Below are 18,963 nucleotides of genomic sequence, written 5' to 3'. Positions count from 1 at the left end.
CTGAAGTGAAGTGCTTCAGGGGGAGTAGCCCCCAGCACCTCTGGGTATAGCCTCCCAAACAAAACAAAAACCCAAAATGGGCATTAGATGCAGATCAGTGGTAGAATACTTGCCTTGTATGTGTCAGGTCATGGGTTAGACCTCAGCAACACACACACACACACACACCATGTGACCAGAGAGAACATGCTTTGCATGCAGGAGACCTGGGTTTAATCTCTAATACTACATGTGGTACCCAAGAGCTGGAAATAGTCTCTAAGCACCATTGGCTGTGACCCTCTGCTTCACCCCTGCCAAAATATTGTCATTAAAGAAGCAAAAAGATTTCACAGGGTAGGATAAAATACTTGTGAATCATGTATTTGATAAGATTTTACTATCCTCAAATATATAATTAAACTCAACAATGAACGCAATTCTATTTTATTTTGGGCCACTCCCTGAGCAGGGCTTACTCCTGGCTCTAAGCTTAAGGAACAGTCCTGGCAGGGATTGCGCTGGACCAATGGAGTGCCAGGGATAAAACCCAAATCAACCACTGCAAAGCAAGCACATTACCTGCCATGCTATGTCTCCGGACCCAAGACAATCCAATTTTATTTTATTCTTCTTTGTATTTTTTTTATTGAATCACCATGAGATATAGTTACAAAGCTTTCATGTTTGAGTTTGAGTCATACAATGATCGAACACCCATCCCTCCACCAGTGTACATTTTCCACCACCAATGTCCCCAGCATCCCTCCCACCCCATCCCACCCCAACCTGCCTCTATCACAGACAATTTCCCTCATATTCTTCTCTACTTTTGGGAATCTTGGTTTGCAATACAGATATTGAAAGGCCATCATATTTGGTCCTTTGTCCAATTTCAGCACACATCTCCCATCCTGAGCAATCCCTCCAACCATCATTGACTAAGTGATCCCTTCTCTATCCCAATTGTCCTCTCCTCCAGCTCATGAGGCAGGCTTCCAACCATGGAGCAATCTTCCTGGCCCTTGTCTCTACTGTTCTTAGGTATTAGACTCATATTATGTTATTTTATATTCCACAAATGAGTGCAGTCATTCTGTTTGTCTCTTTCTGACTCACTTCACTTAACATGATACTCTCCATGTCCATCCACTTATAAGCAAATTTAAGGCTGGAGCGATAGCACAGTGGGCAGGGTGTTTGCCTTGCACGCGGCTGACCCGGGTTCGATTCCCAGCATCCCATATGGTCCCCTGAGCACTGCCAGGAGTGATTCCTGAGTGCAGAGCCAGGAGTGACCCCTGTGCATCACTGGGTGTGACCCAAAAAGCAAAAAAAAAACAAAAGCAGAAACATCTTTCATAACCTTTTTTTCTGGGCCACACTCAATAATGCTGGAAGCCACTCCAAGTGTTCTGGGGGTACAGGGAATCAAACTTGGCGCTCCCACATGCAAAGTATGGGCTCCATCCCTTGAGCCATCTTCCTGGACCTTCATTTAACAACATATTTTTAAGGCTCATTCATATTGCAACATATTGATATTCCATTTCTTTTTTGTAGACTAATAAATTTTACCATTTGGATAAGCTCCATTTTTGGTTAACAATTCATCAATTTCTTTATTTGAGTTGTATCCACTATTGCAATACTAATATTGTAATACTATTGTAAGCGTCATCCTATGAAGGTTTCTGTTTTTGGTTGTTTTTTGTTTGTTTTTTGTAGTGCTGGAGATGAAATCTAGTCTCATGCATCCAAGGCATAAGTCAAAACCGCTTCACCTGTGGGTTTCATGTGAATATATGTTTTCAATTCTCTTGGGTATTTATTTAGGAGCAAAACTGCTGGGTCATATGGTAATTCTAAGTTTAACTTTTTGAGGAACTGCCAAACTGTTTTCATAGCAGCTGTGCCATTTTTAGATTATCACCAGTAGTGAAGGAGAGTTCCATTTTCTCTACTTCCTTGCCAACATTCATTATTGCCTGTCTTAAGTTACAGCCTGCCTAGTGGGTGCAAAGTGGTAGCTCATTGTGATTTTGATTTGCATTTCCATAATGACTAATGACGCTGAGTTTTATTTCATATGCTATCAACCATCTGTATATCTTCTTTGGAGAAATATCTATTCAAGTCTTTTGTCCATTTAAAACTGGGTTATGTGGGGCCGGAGTGATAGTACAGGGGGTAGGGCATTTGCCTTGCATGAGGCCAACCCAGGATCGACCCCCAGCATCCCATAGGGTCCCCTGAGCACCGTCAGGAGTAATTCCTGAGTAGAGAGCCAGGAGTAACCCCTAAGCATTGCTGGGTGTGACCCAGAAAGAAAAAAAAAAAGGTTATGTGTTTGTACTATTGATTTCCAGGCTACTACTTATCAGACAAATAATTTCCAAGTACTTTTCCATACTCTAAATTGCCCTTTTACTTTCCTGATGGTATTTTTTTGTTGTTTGGGTTTTCTTTGCTTTTGGGACACACGTGGTGGTGCTCAGGAGACCAAGAAGTACTGGGGATCCAACCCAGGGCTCTGCATGCACTCCAGCCTCTTTATCTCCTCAGCCTTTCATGTACAATAAATACTATTGATTTTTTTTTTGTACTAATGATGTGCAGATGAGGCTCAAATAATTGAGCACATGTCTTACATGTGTAAAGCCTTGGCTAAATTTCAGTCACTACATTCTACCCATCTCATCATCACTAGGAATAGCTTTGTGGCCCCCAAGCACCACTGGAAATGGCTCCTCTCTTTCCCCAGCACTGGTGGATATGACTCCCATATCCACCACTTAAAATAAAGGTAAAATAAAATAAACTTAAAATAAAGGTAATTTTTTGGAGCCAGAATGAGAGTATAATGGGTAGGGGGGTTGCCCTTGCATGTAGCCTACCTGGCTTGATCCCTGGAACCCCATGCAATCCCTGGAACCCTACCAGGAGTGATTTTTGAGCCAGGAATAATTTCTGAGCACTGTTGGGTGCGGCCCAAAATTCAATAATATAAATGTAATATTCCTATTTTATAATCTTTATTGTTTGTTGTGCCATCTTTTAAATTGTCACCTAATTCATGATCACCATTGCTCAGTCTTCCTTCTTTCCTTCCTTTGTTCCCTCCCTCCCTCCCTTGCCTTCCTCCCACCCTCTCTTTTTCTTGCTCTCCCTTCCACTCTCCCTTTCTCCCTCCCTCCCTCCTTTCCTCCTTCCTTTCTTGTTTTTGATCTACACCTCATGGTGCTCAGGGATTACTCATGTACTCAGGAATCATTCCTGGAAAACCTGGGGAACTATGGAATGTTGGAGATCGAACCCCCCATGTTGGTCACATGCAAGGCAAGTACCCTACCTGCTGTACTATATCTCTGGCCCATCACCTGTTTTAAGTTTTTTTTAATAGACTTTAACTTTATTTTTACAAAAGATCTTTGGTGCACTTTGAGTTAATTTTTATGTGTAATGCAAACTACCAGACTATAATTCAAAAACAGGTTTTCTAATCCTTTACCAAACTGGGGCTGGAGAGTTAGTACAGTGGGTAGGATGATTGCCTTGCATGTGGCTTACCTAGGTTCGATCCTCAGCATCCCATATGGTTTCCTGAGTCCACCAGGAGTGATTCCTGAGTACAGAGCCAAGAGTAAGCCCTGAGCATTGCTGGATGTGGCTCAAAAACTAAAACTAAAATTAAAACTACCAATTTTATTAAAATATCTAACTAAATGCCAATGTATGTGTGAAAAAATAAGTTAGCAACTTCCAGGAAGAGGATGCCTGAAACATGCAAGATTGGGATTTCCCTCTATATTAAAAAATATATAATAAAATGTTCAATTCCTAACTGGATCCAGATTTTAAGGAACCAGGTTAGAACCAGAAAGAGTGCATGTTTTGCCTGTAGAAGACTTGCCTTTTATTCCCAGAACCATGTGGTCCCCCAAGCACTGCCTGAATGACTGAGTTGGGAGGATCCCCACACTTCTGGTTATGGCCCCTAAATTTTTTTTTGGCTTTTTAGGTCACACTTGGCAATGCACAGGGGTTACTCCTGGCTCTGCACTCAGGAATCACCCCTGGCGGTGCTCAGGGGACCATATGGGATGCTGGGAATCAAACCCAGGTCGCCCACTTGCAAGGCAAACGCCCTACCCACTGTGCTATTGCTCCAGCCCCCCAGCCCCTAAATTTTTTAAATAAGTATCTTCAATAAACAAGAGATGAAGCACATACGTCAAGACACTTAACAACTGGTAAAATAATTATAATGAAAAATAAGTGCTATTACTAATACTACTTCTACTACTACTAACAAGCCCTTAATTGGGATACTGAGTTTAAAATGCAAAAACAGGACCAGAGGGATAATACAGTAGGCAATGGTGAATAATTTGCATGTTGAGGGCCCTGGTGTGATTCCTAGCTCTATGTGATTCCCCAAGCTCCTGAGAACTTCTGGATGTGAACAATAAAACAAAATGGGGCCAGAAAGATAGTATAGCAGGTAAAGCATATGCCCTTCAGCCAGCCAACCTGGGTTCAATCCCTAAAATCCTTATGGTCCCCCAAGCCTACCAGGAAAGATCCCCAAGCAGTCAGAAGTAAGCCTGGGGGGCTGGAGAGATAGCACAGCGGGTAGGGCGTTTGCCTTGCACGCGGCCGACCCAGGTTCAAAGCCCAGCATCCCATATGGTCCCCTGAGCATGGCCAGGGGTAATTCCTGAGTGCAGAGCCAGGAGTAACCCCTGTGCATCGCCAGGTGTGACCCAAAAAGAGAAAAAAAAAAGTAAGCCTGGGTGTGACAAAAAACAAAAACAAAATTTATTTTTAAATAAATAATTTAAAAATCCAAGGGGCTAGAGAGATAGAACAGCAGATAGGGTGCATGACTTGCAGAGAGATGACCCAGGTTCAATCCCTGGCACCCTATAAGGTTCCCCCGAGCCCAGCTAGGAGTGATCCCTGAATGTAGTGCCAAGAGTAGGCCCTGAATACCACCAGGTGTGGCCAAAGAAAAACAAAAGCAAAATAAAATCTAAAAGCAGAGTTAATAAAATATACAAAAGTAACCTAAATTTAAGGAAGTTGGGGAAGGACTAAGGAAAAATAATTCTTTAGAAATTAAACTGACATGCCCAAAATTCCTAAAAAATGAAAAACATATAATTTAGAAAGCTCTGTAAAATTAGGAACTGTATTTTTTTACTCAAGACTAAATTCTTCACAGGAGTACTTCCTATCCTTTTTCTAGCTATTCAAATAATATTGTTAAATAAGGGAAAAAATAACCATTCCCCCCCAAGTGATCAAATATTTGCATTTATACTGCTTCCAAAATGACTATTAAGAGGCTTATGATGTTAATCAGATCAAACAATTTTAAGTATAAAACAACAGCAAAAAAAAAAAAACCAGAATGAGAAAGATAAACTAGATAAACTGGACTACTATAATTAAGTAGCTACTGCAGGAGAACATTAAATTTTTAATTGTCCTGTCTAGAAGACAATAAGAAAAACATGTTTTTATTATTAAATAAAAGGTGAACAAATGCTTGAGGATTGTAAAAGGTTTTTCTGGGGCTGGGGAGATGGCTCAGAGTTGGAGCACATGCCTGTATGCAAAAGACCCCAAGTTCAATCCCTAATACCACATGACCTTCCAAGCACAGCCATGTATAGCCTTAGCAGCCTTAATACTGTTGGGGAAGCCCCGAGCCCCCAAACACAAGAAGTTTTCTATTTCGGGACCACATCCAGTCATTCTCCAAGTTCTGCACTCATTCCTGAAGGTGCTTTGTGAACCATATGTAGTGCCAGAGGTCAAACCACAGTTGGCTGCACTTAAGGCAAGAGTCAAACAGTGAGATTTTCCTGGTTCTAAGCTGTATATCATTTTATATAATCATTTTTCCGGGGCTATTTCTAGTTCTGTGCTCAGGAGTGACTGCTGGGAATACTACGTGGCAAGCCCTGAGCACAGCTGAGTATGCCCAAACCACCCTACACACACAACAGAAATATTTGTATAGGGTCTGGGGAGATAGTACAGGAGAGTTAAGGGCCTCAGTTTGATACTCGGCACCAAAAGACCTGCCAAGTGTCACTGCTGTAGGCCGGAAGGCACCTCGTTGGGAGCACCGTGCAGGTCTCCTGAGTACCATGTAGGAGCATCTCTGAATCCTGTCATTTTTTTTTTTTTTTTTTTTTGCTTTTTGGGTCACACCTGGCAATGCACAGGGGTTACTCCTGGCTCTGCACTCAGGAATTACCCCTGGCCGTGCTCAGGGGACCATATGGGATGCTGGGATTTGAACCCGGGTTGGCCGCGTGCAAGGCAAACGCCCTACCCGCTGTGCTATCTCTCCAAGCCCAATCTTGTCATTTTCTTTCATTTCTCCATTTGCTTGCATCTCTCATATTGTGTGGGGGAGGCGGGAGGGGCTCTCAAAAATTGATCAGGAGGCCTAGGGATGACTTCCAGCAATATTCACCACGTTGTGAGGACCTGGTAAATTGATACTGGGACTGATGACATAGCACTATTCAGGCTGGTGGCACAATGCTGCTCAGACCCAGAGCTGCTGGGAATCATCAGGGTCATTCCAGTAATCAAGGATCGCCGGGTGGACATCCAGCAGTGCTTGGGGGCCAACAGAGCTATACCCAGCAATGCCATAGGGAGGCATCTGTGCTGAAACTGAACTTAAGGTCTCATGAATGCAAGTCACACACGCCAGTCCTTTGAGCTATCTTCCTGGCCCCTCTCATGTTATCAGGTCTCAAATCCTACCATTTCCCTCCTGAAGCCTTTTCTTCCTCTGCCACTACTATTCTTCCTTTCCTTAGCACAAGCCCTTCCTACTTCATTTCTGGACTATCACAATTCTTCCTGATCTCTGAGTTCCTGTACTTATTCTACTTCCACTAATGTCAGTTTAGCTTTTTTTTTTTTAAGGTAGAGAAATGCTCAGAAACTGTTCATGGCTTCTCAGTATCCTCAGAGAGTCTAAACTCAAAAAGAAAAAAAAGAAAAGAAGGAAGGAAGGAAGGAAGGAAGGAAGGAAGGAAGGAAGGAAGGAAGGAAGGAAGGAAGGAAGGAAGGAAGGAAGGAAGGAAGCCAGAAAGAGTCTAAACTTAGAATTTCAGGGCTCTGAAATACTATACGTGATACCAGTGTCATCTTCCCTGCCTTTACCTTTTCTCTGTAAGCTGACAGACCACCACTCTGAAATCCCTTCTCAGGTCTACATCGAGTGTCACAGTGGTACCCCATCTAAAGTTATTACAATGAAATTCTAGCTACTCTCCAAAATTTTTACTATACTTTTACATCCTCACTAAACACGTCTCTCAATCTAGCTCATACTTTTGTCTCCCTTTATTCAAGAAATAGTAGGCTGTAGGATGACATTACTTTGTCCTTTCCCTCCTTGCCACAAGTAGCTTGTCCCGGTTTTACCCAGAGTTTAGGCTTACCCCAGTCACACCCATCAAGGTGTTCCCGAATCTCTCCCATCCCTTTGTTTAGCTATAATCACTTCTCCATGCTCTCTTCCCCAAGAGTTAATCCTTGGCTTTCCCTTAATCTGACTCTGCTAATTTGCAAGGTCAGACCTTCCTAGAATACTGAATTTATAAGTTAATATTGCCTTTCTCCTCTTCTTTTGCCTTTTGAATAATTTACTTTAAAGCTATGACTGTTTTGTATAGACACAAGAAGACAATATTATGTTTTTAAAACTTGGGAATTAATTGGCCTCGAATATTATTCCCTCCCGGGCATCTGCTTTCTCCACTTAAGCCTCAGTTGCCCTCAGTTCCTAGCACCCCAAAGCAGGGTTCCCGACATGGGACGGGAAGGATCCAGGGCAAGCGGTGAGTTATGTGCTACCCTGGCATCGAGATGGGCCTGGCCAAAGTGCCTAATTCTTAACTATAAGTTAAGAGCTTGATCATAGACAAATGCTGTCATGATCCAATAGTAATTATGAGACTGGGACCCTGCCAGGGATAGGAAAGACTGATCTGGCCTGAGCACTGTAGTCTGAGATTGAGATGGCCCCAGGAGAGCAATTCTATAAGCTTTAATGCATCTCTTATTGTGTCCATACAAAATAATTAATATTATGAATTCTTATATGTTTGCTGGCTGAGGAGAAGAGAAACACATTCATGGGACTCCGCCCTTGGGTGGATCCTCCTGCTGAAAGAGAATTAAGTCCTAGGAGAAGCATCCCCTAAGGGAAAGGACCTTACCCTATTGATGGTGACCACACCTATGTGTACGCCCCAACCCCCTCATGCTGTGGAGATTTAACTAGGCTGGAAGAGTGGGTTGGGGGGTGAGATCCACGGGGCCAGATCCATGGGGCCAGATCCACGGGGGTCAGATCCACAGATCCAGAGAGATCCACGAGAGCGGGAGAGAAGCGGAGAGAGAGAATGAAATAAACGGATCGAGCAACCAGTTTGGCCTTCTTCCTTCTTCCTTCCGTCGCCTGCCCTTGACCGACAGCACACACAGCGGTTCCGGGGCACCGAACTCGGGCGGTGAGACAGAGCCGCCCGGAGAGCCCGCGAGTGCACTCGCCCCTCGGCGAGCTTCAGTTTTTTACAGTAGGCTATATTTTTTTTTCGGTGGTGGTGGTACACCTAGCTGTGCTCTGGGCTTACTATTGGCTCTGTGCTCAGGTATCACTCTTGGCAGGCTTGGAGGAACATATGAAGTGCCAGGTGTCAAACCTGGATAGGCTAAATGCAAGGCTAGCAACCTACCTGCAGATTTTTAAAAGTCTTTTACAAATAAGGTAAATAAGGTAGGGACATAAATAACACAACTGTCCTTGAACTCCCTTCCAGCACTATTTACTGGGCACTTAAAATGTGCCTAACACAGTGCTAACTACTTTATACCTAATTTAATCCTTACAAAAAACATCCAAGGTACCATTCTATCTTTTTACAGACGAGGAAAATGAGATTCAGAGAGGTTAGATTAACTTCCCTGAGGTTATAGGAATATATAGCTGCCAACTTTGAACAAGCTGAGAATTGCAAATTTGTATAGGGTCAAATTAGCTGGTTGAAAACCCAAGAAACATGATTCCATAGGCCAGACTACTAATGATTGTTCCAATCATGGTTTGAACCCCAGTATGGTCCCCCAAGTACTGCCAGAAGTGACACATATGAATCTCCAAGCACTGACAGGAATGACTCCTGAGCACACAGAACTAAAAGTAGCTCCCTAGCACAGCTAGATATGCCTTCCTGGGCTGGAACAATAATACATCGGGGAGAGCGTTTGCCTTGCCAACCCGTGTTCTAATCCCAGCATCCCATATGGCCCCCTGAGCACCGCCAGGGGTAATTCCTGAGTGTAGAGTCAGGAGTAACCCATGTGCATCACCAGGTGTGACCCAAAATGAAAAAAAAAAAAAAAGATATGCCCTCCTTACCCCCCAAAAGATAATCTGATACTGATTCAAAAGATTCTGCTATAATTTTTCTGTTATCCCATAGAAGGATCCCATAGATCCCAATGGCTAGGAAATAGTGAGTTCCAGTTCCAGTCATAATCATAGTTCCAAAGTTGCAAAATGAGATGCAATGTTAGCAAGACAGAAAACTAGAAATTAAGGTATCTGAAAAATCCTGGAGTACATAGATGCTGAGTCTGTATCACTTACACACAGAACCATTTTTTGAGGCATTTAGAATCATTTCTTGCATTCATATCTTATTTTCCTAAAAGTAGAGTTCATGTTGTGAATAAAGTATTTCCATAAAAATCTGCTGAACTTAATATTCAATGCTAAGGCAATTCTTCAAAAAAATTAGAGTAGAGCATCTTTCTTCTCTTGACTTTTTTGTTTTATTTATTTATTTATTTATTTTTTTGAGTAACACCCAGCTGTGCTCAGAGCTTACTTCGGGCTCTGAGCTCAGGGATTCTTTCTTTTTTTTGCTTTTTTTTTTTTTTTTTTTTTTTTTTTTTTGCTTTTTGGGCCACATCTGGCGATGCACAGGGGTTACTCCTGGCTCTGCACTCAGGAATTACCTCTGGTGGTGCTCAGGGGACCATATGGGATGCTGGGGATCAAACCCGGGTCGGCCGCGTGCAAGGCAAACGCCCTACCCACTGTGCTATTGCTCCAGCCCCAGCTCAGGGATTATTTCTGGTGGGGCTGAGAGAGATAAAATGGGGTGCTGGGTATTGAACCTGAGTTAGCTGTGTGCATGTCAAGCACCTTACCTGATGTACCATCCTTTTTGTCCCTACTTATTTTGATTTTTCATAGGTTAAATGACAAGGCTCCTCTAAACCTCTCAACAACTTTATTTCTTCCTTCTCCACCTAAAATCACCCACATTCACTTTCCATTCCCCTGGCCTATTTTCTAGTTCGTACTACAAAGCTGCCTTCATTTGAACTAGGAAACTTTTTATTTCCTTTGTGTTTTTTCGGCCACATCTGCTATGCTCAGGTGTTATTCCTGGCTCTGTGTTCAGGGGACCATATGGGATGCAGGGAATCAAACCCTGGTTGGTCACATGTCCCCAAAATTAGACTAACTTTTGAGATTTTACTGTGCCTTCTCTAAGTAAATAAATTCCTCTAAATCGATTCTAGAGGAATCAATTGTTGATAATTGACTCCTCTACAATTAAAGGTACATCCAAATCTTGATCTGCATTATACTTAATTACCATGTATGCCATATTCTTTTTGGTTCTGCAACCATATTGTAAAGTCAAAACCATGTTTTTTTTAAATTTTTATTTATTTTTTAATTAGTGAATCACCGTGAGGGTAGTTACAGATTTACACATTTTCGTGCTCATGTTTCCCTCATACAATGTTCAAGAACCCATCCCTCCAAGTCCGTGTTGTAAGTGACTTACCTGCTCCCTCCACATCTTAGGATATGAATTAATTTTAAATAGAAAATAATTTGAATAACACTGATAAAAATAGAACAATGTTTCTAGTGCACGTATTATTTACATTCAGCCTAAATTTTTATTTACTTTGAAGCACTTACATTATTATTGTGAAGATATTCAATGGCTCGAAGGATCTGGAAGAGGTATTTTTTAAGTCGTTTACTCTCTAGTCCATGACAATAATGTTGTAACTCATCTAGTACTGTATGGTCAATAAATTCAAACACCAAGTGAATTTTCTTTTTCTGTCTAAAAACTTCAATTAGATTGACCAGGTTCTCATGGCGAAATTGCTATGACAAAAGAAACAAAATTTCAAATAAGTTATCTCATGTACAATGCTTACTTCATTTAACACATGATTTTGAAATATTTGGAGCCTCTTTTCCTCCATGGTTTTTCTGTTTGTTTGTTTTTTTTTTGGTTGTTGTTGTTTTTAGGCCACATCCAGTAGTATTCAGGGAATACCTGAGATTAAAACTCTTGACATCAGGATAAGGACTAGTATTTTATAAAAGTTGTTATTTGTGGGGCTGAAGTGATAGCACAGCGGGTAGGGCGTTTGCCTTGCACGAGGTCAACCCGGGTTCGATTCCCAGCATCCCATATGGTCCCCTGAGCACCGCCAGGGGTAATTCCTGAGTGCAGAGCCAGGAGTAACCCCTGTGCATCGCCAGGTGTGACCCAAAAAGTAAAAAAAAAAAGTTGTTATTTGTGGGGCTGGAGCAATAGCACATAGGGTAGGGCGTTTGCCTTGCATGCGGCCAACACGGGTTCGATTCCCAGCATCCCATATGGTCCCCTGAGCATGGCCGGGGTAATTCCTGAGTGCAGAGCCAGGAGTAACCCCTGTGCATTGCTGGATGTGACCCAAAAAGCAAAAAAAAAAAAAAAAAAACAAAAACCCAAAAACCTCTTGACTTTAAAGGCAAGTGCCATATTTGCATTATAAATTTACCAACTGTAACAAAAGAATATAAAAACATCTAGAAATGTTTCTGATGAAATACCTTTTATATCCATACAAATTCAGAACCAAAATTATTTATTGGTACTCTTTTGTTAGTTGTCTATAATATTCTATTAGGCAATAAGATACCTTTTATGACTGATAAAAGTCACTCCTCAAATAACTTCTAAATGTCCAAAATGGCTAGTCAGATTAAAAAATGAATAAGGTTTAATATTTTATGCAAGTGACTAACACATAACTTAAATATATTCTCAAATCTTTAAGTTTTCCTAATTATCATAAAATTTACATGCCTAAAAATTAGGGATACATCTTCAATATTAGATTCATTAGAAAACTATGTACCTTTATGAAAAGTTTTGCCTTTAATGGCACCTGAAAAAAATATAGAAACTAAAGTCCTTAAAGAATGACTAATAGAAAAGCCTGCTAAAATATAAGATCAGATTCCATTCCTATTTTTGCTCCCAGTTTCTCTGCTTGGCAAGATGCCATAGTGCTACAGCAACAGCATGCTGGCTCTAGGGAAATAATGGGCTGCTTTGGAGGCTAGGCAGACAGTTCAATAGGCGAGAGCACATGCTTTGCATATGAGACCAGGGTTCAGTCCCTGGCACCACATGGTTCTCTGAGCACTGCCAGGAGTGACTCCCAACCTCCAAGCAAGGAGCAGTCCCTGAGCACTGTCAGGTGTGACTCAAAAGAAAAATAAATTAAAAGGTCCCCAAGGGGCTGGAGCAATAGCACAGCGGGTAGGGCATTTGTCCCCTGAGCTCTGCCAGGAGTAACTCCTGAGGGTGTGAGCCAGGAGTAACCCCTGTATATTGCTGGGTGTGACCCAAACAGGAAATAAATAAATAAATAAAAGGCCTCCAAAATAGACTGCTTAGAACACTACAAAATTAATCCTTCAACTAGGGAAAATTACTGGTTTTCTATATTGAATTTATTTTAAAGGCAGAAAGTGTTTAATGTGAGTTAATAAATATAAGGGACAATTATTCATGGGTAAGGAATTAGAAACTATATCAGATAAACCATGACCATCCCTAAGAAAGGCTCCTGAAAATACCCTTTTACAAGTTGCTTACTTTACTTTCTTTCATTACAAAGCAACTTTTCTATGTTCTTTTTGTTTTTGTTACTGTTTTTGTTTTGGAGCCACATCCAGCTGTGCTCAGGTCTTACTTTTGGCTCTGAGCTCAGGAATCACTTCTTGTAGGGTTTGGGGACTTATATGGGGTACTAGGGACTGAACCCAGGTTGGCCACATGTAAGGCAAGACCTTTACCCCGTGTACTATCTCTCCTGCCACAAACTTTTCTATATTATTACTATTGAACTATAATCTAATAAAATTCTAGCAGGAAAAAAGTTTGGGGCTGGAGTGATAGCACAGCGGGTAGGGCGTTTGCCTTGCACGCGGCCGACCCGGGTTCGAATCCCAGCATCCCATATGGTCCCCTGAGCACCGCCAGGGGTAATTCCTGAGTGCATAAGCCAGGAATGACCCCTGTGCATTGCCGGGTGTGACCCAAAAAGAAAAAAAAAGTTTAAGTCATTATGGTAATATATATATATATATATATATATATATATATATATATATATATAGCTTTTTGGGTCACACCCAGCGATGCACAGGGGTCACTCCTGGCTTTGCACTCAGGAATTACTCCTGGTGGTCTGGTGGTGCTCAGGGGACCATATGGGATGCTGGGAGTCGAACCCGGGTCTGCCGCATGCAAGGCAAACGCCCTACCCGCTGCGCTATCGCTCCAGCCCCTATGGTAATATTTTTTTTACAAAGGAGTACTAATCAAAGAATTAATCCAGTAGAATTAAACAAAATCAAACCAAAATTTCTTTTCTTGGGGGGGTGGGGAATGAACCACACACAACAGTGCTCAGAGATTACTCCTGGATCTGTGCTCAGTGATCTTTCTTGGTGGTGCACAGGGGATGATTTGTGCTACCATTAACTCCCATTCTATTTTTCCAGTCCCAAGCCAATCCTATAAGAAATAAACTGAGGGGCCTGAGTGATAGTACAGTGGGTACTTGTAGAATGGGTACTTTTGCCTTGCATGTGGCCAACCCAGGTTAGATTCCTCGCCTAACATATACTGCCAGGAGTATTTCCTGAGTGCAGACCCCTGAGTAGCCCCTGAGCATTGCCAGGTGTGGCCCAAAAACAAAAACAAAAAGCTGAGAACAACTTGTCTGAACATAGATTGCATATAGATACTTGATGGGGGGCAGCAGAGGGGGGGCGCTGGGCCATCCCCTAGGCAGGGCTTACTCCTGACTCTGTGCTCAGAGCCTGGCAATGATTGGAGGAACAAATACAATGCCAGTGATTGACCAAGTGCTGGCTACATGGAAATCAATTGCCTACATTACTATACTCTCAGGTCTCATCATAATAATTTTAATATAAACATACTTTTTATTTTTGTTTCTGGGAGCCTGGGGACCATTTCTGGCTATGTTCAGGCTTACTACTGGTGGTGCTCAGGAGATATTATGGTAGAAGGGATAGAACCAGGCTCAGCATGCAAGACAAGGGCCTTAACTCCTATACTATCTCTCTGGTTGGTCATGTACATTCCTTTTGTTTTGTTTTGTCTTCTATTTTGGGGTCACACCCAAAGGTGCTCAGGGATTGCTCCTGGCTCTGTGCTCAGGAATCAATCATTCCTGACAGTGTTCAGGGGACTATATGGGATTCTGGGAATTGAACCCAGGTAGGCATGCAAGGTAAACATTCTACCTATTGTACTATTCCTCTGACCCTTGTAACATACACTTTAAGTTCACAACTTACCTCTGTGTTGTTACCATATGTTGAATTTTGTTGACTGTGTGTGGGGATTGCTTTTTGTTGTTGTTGTTATATTTGGGGGGTGGGAGGGCTGTTACACAAGTGGTACTCACAGCCACACTTCGCTTGATGCTTCTGGGTCAGTCCTAGCAGCTGATCCTGGAGTTCCAGCATATAAACCATGTGTTCTAGGCTGTTGAATTACCTTTCTGGACCCCACATACTCGTAATTTTTATAAAATAATGAAGTAGTGAAAAAAATATTAACTTAAACAACGAAAATGAAAGAAGGGTCAAAGATATTGCCTAGAAAGATGGGGGAGGGCATTTTCCCTGATGCAGCTGATCTGGGTTTGATCCCCAATATCCCTGAGCACCGCCAGGAGTGATTCCTGAGTGCAGAGCCAGGAGTAACCCCTGAGCATTGCCGGGTGGGAGAAAAGAGAAAGAAAGAAAGAGAGGAGAGAGAGAGAGAGAGAGAGAGAGAGAGAGAGAGAGAGAGAGAGGAAGGAAGGAAGGAAGGAAGGAAGGAAGGAAGGAAGGAAGGAAGGAAGGAAGGAAGGAAGGAAGGAAGGAAGGAAGGAAGGAAGGAAGATCTAACCAGATTTTCACTTGTGGTGTAAAAGTTACCTTATATTGCATTTTAGGACATCAGAATAGGGATCGTGAAGGAGTAAGGTGGTTGCCTTGCATGTGGCTGACCCCTGTTTATCCCCCAGAACTGCCAGAAGTGATCTCTAAACACAAAGCCAGGAAAAGCCTTGAGAACAATCAGACTGGCCCAAAAGCACACAAAAAAAGGAGTCAGAGCAATAGAATAGTATGATGAGCAGGTAGCACACTTGCCCTGCAAGCCACTGACCTGGGTTTAATCCCCAGCACTACATCACTACTTATGGTATCCTGAGCCTGCCAGGAGCTATTCCTAAACTCAGTCAGGAGTAAGCCCTGAGCACTACTGTGTGTGGACCCCAAACCAACCAAAAAGCTCCAAAACATAAATAATTAAGCAAAGAACATCAGGATAAGGACTGGTATTTTATAAAAATTGTTATTTGAGCATACTCAGTAATGCCTGGGGTATACTGCTGGCCCCTTGCTCATTTTTTGTTTTAACTTTTTATTGTCAAGAAGTATAAAAGGGGCTAGAGTGACAGCATAGTGGGTAAGGCACTTGCCTTGCACGGCACCTGACCTGGGTTCAATTTCCAGCATACCATAAGGTTCCCCCAAGCAACACCAGGAGTAATTCTTGAGTGCAGACAGAAATTAGGAGTGACCCCTGAGGATTGCCAGGTTTGACCCAAAAACTTTAAAAAGATAATAGATACCTATTGCATGTATTTTTAATTAAAAAAAAATGAAGGCTGGAGTGATAGCATAGCAGGCAGGGTGCTTGCCTTGTATGTAGTCATTCCAGGTTCGATCCCGGGCACCCCATATCCCTGAGCCCCACCAGGAATGATTCCTAAGTGCAGAGCCAGGTGTAATCCCTGAGCAGTACTGGGTGTTCCTCCACCCCCGCACAAAACAAATTAAAGCACTGTATCTAATATAGATATGAAAATAGACTTTAGGGTGCTTGGGGATGTTGCTCAGGGGCAAAATACTGACTAGCATGGATGAGGTCTTGGGTTCAATCCCCAGCACCCTAAAAAAAAACCCTAAAACTTTTACTTTGTTTCAAATAAAAATGATAAAAATATTTCATAATCACATACCAAACATCTATATTATCAAAGTCAGGAACTTTAAAGCACTGACAAATAATACATCCACATACATTTAATATTAAAAATCACTCATGTTGTACCTAAATTCTAAGAAACAAACTGCTGGGCTGGAGCGATAGCACAGCAAGTAGGGCATTTGCCTTGCACAAGGCCAACCTGGGTTCAATTCCCAGCACCGACAGGAGTAATTCCTGAGTGCATGAGTCATGAGTAACCCCCTTGCATTGCTGGGTGTGACCTAAAAAGCAAAAAATAAGAAACAAACTGCTCCTTTTCTCACACTCCTGGGTTTCCCGTGGTCTAGGCAGTCAGTCATACTTACACAATTCTAATTTCTGTACTGATCTTTTTAACATTGTTCTTCATCTCTATAAATATCTACAGTCATCTTTATTAAATGTACTCCTGCTGTCACCTCAAATTCAACATTTCTAAAACTGAGCAAGTAGCTGTTTAAGTTCCTTGGTATTTCCATCAAAGGTAGATAGCATTCACTGGACTTCGTACTTGTGATATCTCCTCTTTCGACTTCCCTCTCATCTCTTTTTTTTTTGGGGGGGGGGTCACACCCGGCGATGCACAGGGGTCATTCCTGGTTCATGCACTCAGGAATTACTCCTGGCGGTGCTCGGGGGACCACATGGGATGCTGGGATTCGAACCCGGGTTGGCCGCGTGCAAGGCAAACGCCCTACCCGCTGTGCTATTGCTCCAGCCCCCCTCTCATCTCTTAAAACATACCATGTTCTAACTTAACTTTCTTTAAATTGCAGCAACCTAGCAATGGCATTATGATGTTCATCAGCATTCCTGCACTAAACCCGTAATATTGTGCCCTATTTTTTCACTCAATCTTGCACACCAAAACAGTAGAGGTAACTTAGTTTCTTTACACTGAACTCAAAACATTCCACCTTGTAAAAAATCAGATTTGACTCCTGAGCCTAAGACTTTAAAATTCACCTCTAAACTACTCTCTAATTTTACCTTTCCCCACTTCTATACAGGAAACTCTGGAAGCAAACGTCTCTTTGTCCTGTCTACTTAGTTCCTAATTTTTTATAATGCTTTAGCTTCTTTGGGTTTATTCAATTCTCCTACCCTGAAATAGAATAGTTTCTCCCTCTTATCTAAATTCTATACATTTTCTAAAGCTAAATTCATGTCCCATTCCTTCAAAAAACTTCCCTACAGAACAGAAATTTGTGTTAGCCATTTGGAATGTATTTTGAGTCACGTTTTCTTTTTTGGGTCACACCTGGCTATGCACAGGCAATGCATTACTCCTGGCTCATGCACTCAGGAACTAACCTGGCGGTACTCAGGGGACCATATGGGATGCTGGTAATCGAACCTGGGTCAGCCACGTGCAAGGCAAATGCCCTACCCTCTGTGCTATCACTCCAGCCCCGCTGAGCCACTTTTTTTTTTAACTCAGAATTTTTATTTGTTCCTTTTATTTTTTCTTTTGGGGCCACACCTGGCAAGGTTCAGGGGCTTACTCCTGGCTCTCTACTCAGGAATTACTCATTGGTGCTCCTCAGAGACCATATGGAATGCCAGGGCTGAAACCCTGGGCAGCTGCTTGCAAAGCAAGTCCCCTACCTGCTGTACTGTGTCTCTGGCACCTACTCTGTTTTTCTGGCTTATACAAGTTCTTTTTTTTTGGGGGGGGTCACACCTAGCGATGCACAGGGGTTACTCCTGGCCTTGCCCTCAGGAATTAGCCCTGGTGGTGCTCAGGGGACCATATGGGATGCTGGCGATTGAACCTGGGTCGGCCGCGTGCAAGGCAAACGCCCTACCCGCTGTGCTATCACTCCAGCCCCGCTTAAACAAGTTCTAAAGAGGATATACTTGCTTTTACCTCCTTTTAATCTCAGCATCTAGCCCAACGCTTTGCACAAAGCAAACTTTTTTTTAGTTTTTTGTTTTTGGGTCACACTTGCTCATGGCTCTGTGGTGAGGGATCATTCCTAGTGAGGCTCAGGAAACTGACCATATTGCCAGGGATCAAACCCAGACCCGCGACATGCAAAGGCAAGTGCTTTACCTCGGTACCATCTCTCCAGCCCACAAAAAGCAAACGTTTTAAAGTGTTATATGTGAATATTTCTAGTTTCTTTTCCAGTACCTATCACTTTTTATTATTTTGTTATCACTATAAAATTATAAAAGACAAGAGTATCATATTAGTTTCTCTGTTTCAAAACATGTTTTTCATGTCTCACATGTTGCAAAATGTTTTCACTTACCTGCGATATTCTTTATACAACTTTTTTTATTCCTAACAAATCCTTGTATTTTATTCCTTAGAATAATTAAAGCAAAAGAATCAAACCTTTAGAAACTTAATTTCTCTTGTTGCAATTTTGTTGACAGACTTTTCTGGATTCTCACAAAATATCTTAATGGCCACTATCTTCCCAGTGTCCTTATGTTTACATTTCATGACTGTTCCATAGCTTCCCTCTCCCACTTTCCCAAGGGTTTCATACAGCTCCAT

The 18,963-nt window shown here is 42.2% G+C and overlaps 1 protein-coding gene across 1 annotated transcript in view; it reads right to left on the bottom strand.

The window, feature by feature from the left end:
- Nucleotides 1-18,963, bottom strand: part of CDKL3 (cyclin dependent kinase like 3) — a 58,777-nt gene extending 39,814 nt beyond the window's left edge. The window contains exons 1-2 of the mRNA XM_055142946.1: nucleotides 18,799-18,963; nucleotides 11,027-11,221 (exon numbers count right to left, since the gene is read on the bottom strand). Coding sequence (XP_054998921.1) covers nucleotides 11,027-11,221; nucleotides 18,799-18,963 — 360 coding nt within the window. The remainder of the gene's footprint in view (nucleotides 1-11,026; nucleotides 11,222-18,798) is intronic.

The sequence above is a fragment of the Sorex araneus genome, chromosome 6, assembly GCF_027595985.1.
Source record: "Sorex araneus isolate mSorAra2 chromosome 6, mSorAra2.pri, whole genome shotgun sequence".
Lineage (NCBI taxonomy): Eukaryota > Metazoa > Chordata > Mammalia > Eulipotyphla > Soricidae > Sorex > Sorex araneus.
This window is presented reverse-complemented; position numbering and strand designations above follow the sequence as displayed.